At 33.3% G+C, this 7748-nt stretch overlaps 1 protein-coding gene across 1 annotated transcript in view; it reads left to right on the forward strand.

Annotated features, from left to right (window-relative positions):
* Window positions 1–5255, forward strand: part of LOC136867425 (toll-interacting protein) — an 81073-nt gene extending 75818 nt beyond the window's left edge. The window contains exon 6 of the mRNA XM_067144626.2: window positions 926–5255. Coding sequence (XP_067000727.1) covers window positions 926–1036 — 111 coding nt within the window. The 3' untranslated portion in view covers window positions 1037–5255. The remainder of the gene's footprint in view (window positions 1–925) is intronic.
* Window positions 5256–7748: the final 2493 nt, after the last annotated feature.

Here is a 7748-nt window from a genome sequence, read left to right on the forward strand (position 1 = left end):
ATCATGGTTGGGCTGTGGACCTCTTTCCACTTCTCACACCACTCTGGAAACATTAAGAGATGTGCATTGCTTCTGGCGTGCTCCTTAGATCTTTGTCCTGATCTAATTTGCTTCTTCTAAGCAGAAAGTAGTCATAATTTGATGTTTTCTTTTTCCTGTCACTATTTCTCTATTTTGGCTGTGGCTGAATTTACAATGTCTAAACCCTCACAAAATTTAGTATCCCTATCTATGTCATAGAAGTATCTATGATAATGCTAAATCACTCTACACTTTGTGGGATAGATATTACAAATCTCACATGTTAACCTCAAAACTGGTAAAAAGTACAACACATCCAAACTTAAAGCAATTGTCTTATGACAATTACCATTCAGTGAAGCGACAAACCTTTCGTAGAAAGTGCAGGATCTAAGAATAAGCAGTGTGCAGGACACTGTTACCAGCCATTGGGATTTTTAAATACAGTATTCCAGTTAATTTGCTTGCTGGTTAATGCATGTTTTGGTGCTCTCCTTTTCATTCTTTCTTTTCTTTCTTTCAATAAATGTATTTTACTTTTTAGTATAAGGTTGTTATTAGGCCTTATTCAATTAACTGGTATTATTGTGTATTTTTTAATTCCAGGGTAATCGGGGATACTTACATAAATGTGGGTTCTCGTTATACAACAGTAAATATGAGATGTCTCGTTCTGTTCTGTCTTCAGTCCGTATGAATAACTTTGTGATAGGGGAAGTGTTTGTGTTAGTTGTGGTTAATTATGGCTGTTAGGCTTGCATTTCCTGCAAGAATATAAGTTTTTCATGACCACTCTTGCCGTCCATATAATTTGCGCGATTTTTTCATAGATCGGATACTGCTTGCTGTATTCATTTTTCAGTTTATGAATTTCATTGAGTATATTCTCATATTTCTGTTCCAGATTGAAGAAATGTTTCCAAATATGGATAAAGAAGTTATCAAGTCTGTATTTGAAGCAAATAGAGGCAACAAAGACGGGACTGTGAATTCATTATTACAAATGAGTGAATAATTTTTTTGTACCTTAACTCTCACTACTGTGTACCCAGTATTATTACATGTGACCTACATTGAAATAAAACTGTTGATAGGCAGTATACACACATATATTTTTAAAAGAATGTCTGCTTCTGTTCTAAATTTCAACTAAAATATTTTTGTGACAGTGGATGTTTGCTATCGATAATTCTATATAGATGAAACAGTTTGACTGTTAGATTTAATTGTATAAATACAATATTTGTTGCATCTTTTTGAAACATCCTTTAGTTCACTCCTTTCTGTTAAAGATGGCTGTTGAAGATGTAATGGCTTTCTACTTATCAACTAACTTGGCTTCATATTCATCATCATGTAACTCAAAAGAATGAAATGTAAATGATATTGAGAAAAATGTAGTCTTGTATATATTCACTATTCTGTTACTGTAAAGGCATGTAGATTATTTTTGCTTTGTGAAAGAGAATTGTAGCTTGGTATATTTCATGTACATATTGACCTGTTAATTACAGGTTTATTAATTATTTTGCTTCTTGAAAAAGTAATGTGGAGTTTATTGGAATCATCTTTTGTATTTGTGAAGTTGAAGTGGATCTAATGAGCTACAGTTAAGTTTACATAAATTGCTTTGCATTTACTGAAAAGACCAGTCTGTTGAGATCGTTTCTCGTAAGGTAGCTAAATATTGTGAGAGATCCGATCTTGCTTATAAAAGAACACAGCTCAAGTAGATACATCAACAACACCAACAATAATGAATATGACAGTGTTTCAGAATTGTTTGTGATTCTCTTACTGCCAATAGGAACTGGTAGGAGGGAGAAAGGGAGTCCAGGATAGAAACAAAAATCCTTTTCATTTTACACATTGAGTTCCATCCCATTACCGAAACTGCGGGCATTTTAGGACTATTTCAAATCATGACTCTAAAAGAATGAGGATCAACTATGTTTAATCAGAAAAGAATTTGTGTAATAAGTATAATTGGAATTATCAATAGTTTCTTATACAGCAAACTTAATTGGAATTATCAATAGTTTCTTCTACAGCAAACTAAGTTTCATTTTCAGATTGAGCAACTCGTGATAATTTTTGGCCTATTTATGAAGAAATACTGGTGAATAACATGGGAACGTATGGAAAATAGTTGCTTTAACTTCAATGAAGATGACACAAGATCTTGCTGCATTATACTGCATGTCTTGTATTTCCTAATAATTCTCTAACTAGTTGACAGATGATGACACATATCAACAATATCAAAGAGTATTAACCACCTGTCATGACCAATTACATTTCTTCATCTGAACTGAAGTATTGATTCTTAGGAATTTCTTCATTGGTCTGAAGAGATGAAAATAATCACTCCCATACCATGTCTTCAGTTCACTGGGAAGTCTCTATCATTCACTGCACAATAAAGATATTGCACTGTCTGACTTCCATCACTTCAGACCACTTAATAAGTCTGTGGTAACCCAAACTGTGGGCATACATGTAACAATGTAAGAAGTGTGTCCCCAACCTATACCTGAGCATGGTATCCACAAGCGTTTTACAGGGTAAGCGTGGGTTTCATTGTGTTAATGCTGTGACACACCCAAGTGCAGAGCTTAGAAAATTCATACCGAGCTCGATAGCTGCAGTCGCTTAAGTGCGGCCAGTATCCAGTAATCGGGAGATAGTGGGTTCAAGCCCCACTGTCGGCAGCCCTGAAGATGGTTTTCCGTGGTTTCCCATTTTCACACCAGGCAAATGCCGGGGTTGTACCTTAATTAAGGCCACGGCCGCTTCCTTCCAATTCCTAGGGCTTTCCTATCCTATCGTCGCCATAAGACATATCTGCGTCGGTGCGACGTAAAGCAAATAGCAAATAAAATAAAAAATAGAAAATTCATAGCTGCTTAATCATATAAGGGTGGATTGAAAAGTAAACACACAACATTTGTTATGATGTATTTAATTAATAGGAAAAATAAAAAAATTATACACAAAATTACTACGGGCTTTTCCTATTTTTGAACTTATGAATGAAGTCTGTTGAGAATTTTCTCCCATTGTAACACCAAGAATAATATGCCTTGTTTGTAGAACTCCGTTCCCTGGGATTATAGACACCTGCACATGACTCATTTCACTTCATCTGAAGCGAAGCATTGACCTAGGAATTTCTTCAGTGTTCCAAAGAGTTAAAAGTCACAGTGCAATATCTTGATTGTGTAGCGAATGATAGAGTACCTCCCAGTGAACAGAAGACGTGGCGAGTATTTTCATCTCTTCCGACCAGCAAAGAAATTCCTAGGAATCAATACTTCATTTCAGATGAAGAAGTGATATCGGTCGTGAGCAGGTGGTTATTACTGTCAGGGAGCGGAGTTCTATGAGTGAGACATATTTAACTTGGTTTCACAAAATAAAATTATTCATATGTTCAAAAATAGGAAAAACCTGTAGGTTTTCTGTGCATAATTTTTTGTTTTCCTATTCACTAAATATTTCATTTAAAAGAATTCTCTGCATTACTTTTTGATCTGCTTTCATAGATTTCCATCTTAAGTCACTAGATATTATGTGAATTATTCAATTATGATATACAATATAAAGGAACCTCCTGACCTATGACTAGGCTGTAAGTTATGTACTACTTATTGCTGTCATAAATTTTAACTCGCTTTGTGCATTGCTATTGTTAGATACTTGCGCTGTAAATCATCTTTGACACAAATAGTAATACTATCTCTATGTAAAGAATATAGAGAAGGATCACAGAATTCTATAATCCTGGTGATGTTCTTACTTTACTGTGTATGTATTTACTTCAGCTGTACTTGTATGTTGTTACCTGGTTAGATATGGTTTTCTTCAGTATAAATCTCTTCATGTTTTGTGTCCCTGTAAGGTATACAGTCGTGGCTACTATGCTGTATCGTAAAGTAACATTTGTTGTCTTGCTGACACACTCCGTCTTTACGTAGATTTCAGAAGACACCTTCACCTTGATTTATGGTAAGAGATTGTTCTTGAAATTGAAGCAAAATCAAATAATATTGATTATTATGATTACCCATATTATTTTTGTCATCAATATCCTGTTAGTTGCAAAATGTTCTTTTTATATACTTTAGCTATGATACACGTTTGAAAAGTATATATATTAAAGCTTCAACTCAGATTCTAATATTCCAGATGGTATATGCTATTAGTAAATTATAAAACAATGACGGATATAAATGGAACATGATGCATCTTCTCATTCTTCAGATGGATATTCAAGCTCAAGGAATTCATGAAAATCTATTTTTAAAAATGCATCCTTAAAGGAAGACAGGTGTATTTTATTGTTTTGTTACTTGTACAATATAGAGTTCAGGCAGAAGCCAAGATTGATTTTTTTTTTAATTTTTTTTTTTTTCAGTCAGTAATGAAGATTATTTGCTGTTTATCATTGCAGTTATTTTCTAAAATGGTTTACTGTATAATTGGGCACATGTCAGTTGAAAAGTCCTCCACAGTGAAATTAGGCTCTTGGTAATTCTGTGAATATGGAATTATCTTTGTATAAGCAGTTTTACTTCTGTGACAGGAATGTTCATCATTCCTGCTTTGAAGTATTCCACTCCACCCTTCTGTTCCTTTATCTGTGATATGTTTACTCTGATACAATGACGATATGAGTAGATTATAGCCAGTTGAATGGAAATTCGTATTAACGTATAGCAACATACGTTTGTCTTCCTTAAGAATAAAAAAAGGTATGTACTGTATGTTGGAAAAAAAGACACCTCAATAGTTGCTGCTTGTGCTGTTGGAACTCCGAAACCTGAAATAACTACTGTAGAATTTTTAGTATCGTCTTTGTCATATTTGATATCGGATAAACATGATGGGGATTATCAGTGTGTAGGTTGTATCCATCCCATAGTGCCTATTATTAACGGTAGTACAGTTTAGTGGAATCATTTGAAATTGTTTTATTTAAATAATTTAAAAATGACAATTCATTCTGATAATGTATGTATAATTTTCAAATTCATGTGCTTGATACATAAGAAATTCCATGGCTTAAAAAAAAAACAAGGATGTAATATTAATCTATTAATAAAATTAATTACACTCATTGTTCATGTTAGAGATTTTCATACAAAATTGAATGGTTGTTAGTATTCTAAAAAATGTTACAAGAATTACATAATTATGATTTATAATAATATCATCAGTTGCTGAAGTACTGACTTACAGTATCTCCTTCTCACAGTACAATTTTAAGAGTCCAAATCAGTAAACCAGCCATGTCATATTGAATATGATTTCCCAAGCAGAAAATCTTTATTAAACTAGCTGTAATACCAGTCATTGATGGGACAGTCATATAGCATGTGCAAAGTTATATAACTCCCTAGCTACATTCTGCCAATATTCAGGCATGCTGTTTGACTCGGAACGGAGCAGCAATATCATATATCGATGATGATGACTGGCAGCAGAAGAGACAAATCACATCACAACAAACTATGGTCAATGTAATGTTATTGTTGATCAGTTTTTATGAGCTTTAGATATTGTAGGCCGTCACATTTAGGTAGTTTTCTTCCATCTCTGTGATATTAGCGCATGTAATGTAAAGAGACTTCTTCCTTCTTTCATGAGGCCGATGATCTAGATGTTGGGCAACAACAAGCAAGCACCTTCTTTCATGACTCCCTCTTGTCTTATTCTTCAAACGATTGTTCCTTTAGAGTTTTTCCTCATTTTTAATAATTATCTTTGCAATTTTCCTTGTCGATATGGACCGATGACTGCGATTTTACACCTTAACATAATCATGATGAAAACCTCAGCCAGTCAACACGATTGAACAATATTTCTATGTTAGCAGTGGGGGCATTGATATGGACCAGGCAATGAAAGTCTAAATTCATGAATTATTACAGTTGATACGGTAAAACAGTGCAAGATATAAATGATTGGAAAATCCATTCTGTATAACTTTTGTTACTTTTCGATAGGACCAATAACATAGGTTTTAAAATGAAATTTTAGGCACCTTACCCTAAACCACCATTTTATGTAGCATGAATAAAATTATAGCGTAGACTGTCGTGCCTAATTCTTTGACTTTACATACCGATTGTCAGTAAATTCTTTTGTCCCATTTTCTTGTGGTTCAGTGTTGATATGGACTTAGCAACAAAAATCAAAATTCATGAATATCTCTATCATAGCCGGTATGGTAAAAATGTACAAGACATAAATGATCAGGTAGTATTTGTCGATAGAGCCACTAATAACATAGATATTTGAGAATTAAATTTTGAGCTTTCCCCTAAGCTACCATTTCACTCAGAGTGAACAAAATTATTTATAGCCTAAATTGTAGTGCCTCGTTCCCCAACTTTACATACCGATTTTCATTAAGTTCTCTTCAGCCATTTTCTCGTGATGCACGTACGTACAGACAGGCAGGAAATACAGAAATTTAAAGTGCATTCATTTTCCTTGTTTCTATGAAAACGTCCGATAAGGAAATACCATTCATTTTTTAATAATTCTGAGCAATGTACAGACAAAACTCTTATTTTATATAGATAGTTAATGATGTTTCTAACTTGTTTACAGCAGTTTCATTAAGCCATGCGAGTTGCATGTATCTGTGTACAAAAGAAACTGGTTTATATTTAGATGCAGAGGAACATTTTTAAGCAAATCTGACACAGAAATCACATACAAAACAATTGATTTGTTTTAGCCATAACTTAAATTGGAATCTCTATACAAACTTCAATATTTGAATTTTTGATTTGTTGTACTACTGTGTTCTGTCTTCAGATGAATTTGCCTCTTTTTTTGTAAGTCACTGTCATTGGCACCATGATTAAATGGAATTAATTGTACAAAATAATGTGATCTCATTGACTGTTTATCTTAATGGAATTATTCTTTAAATTTAAACTGTCACTTTGAATACTGCAATTAGACAAACTGAAATGGAATTCAAACCTAAGGTAACATTTAATTGCTGATCACACCGTGATTGATTTTGATGTTTGGGAAAATTGATCTTAAATAGGTCTACTTTCATATGGAAATGGGACCTTTTTTTTTAAACCAATAATGTGCCCTAGGTCATTCACAACTTCAACATTTAGCTACATATAACTCGGATATTGTGTGTGATTAAATGTAACTCATTTGGGACCATAACTAACAATACTATCCAGCATTACACACAATTGGGTTACATAAGAAGTTTGTACTGATGTGCAGCCAGGCACCACACAGCCAAAGTGAAACATTGTGATTTTTCTGAAACAAATTCAAATGAAAATTCAAAGTTGCTTTATGTGGTTGTGTGCCCTATTCAGTTAATTTTTTCAGCTAGTGTATATGTTGAGTTTGTAGTAACATATTTGATATGCCAGATATGTCTTCAAAACTAAGTCTGATACATCAGTGGATTGGGGAATACTATAATTTTACTAAAGTTGGAAAAGGTTTTTTTTTTTTTTTACAAGTCTGTCAAAAACAAGTAAATCTAAATAACAATGTTGGAGTTTTGTCCCTAGGACTAATTTGCTAATGAACAGCTGCAACATTACATTTTTTACTTTCTACGTACAGTTCATAAAATGCAATAAACGATTGGCATAATTATTTTATCACGTAAATTGTTCTAATTCTTCTATCTATATACTGCACCTCTCAATTGTTAACTTATCAGAAATTTT

The sequence above is a fragment of the Anabrus simplex genome, chromosome 3 (assembly GCF_040414725.1).
Source record: "Anabrus simplex isolate iqAnaSimp1 chromosome 3, ASM4041472v1, whole genome shotgun sequence".
NCBI lineage: Eukaryota > Metazoa > Arthropoda > Insecta > Orthoptera > Tettigoniidae > Anabrus > Anabrus simplex.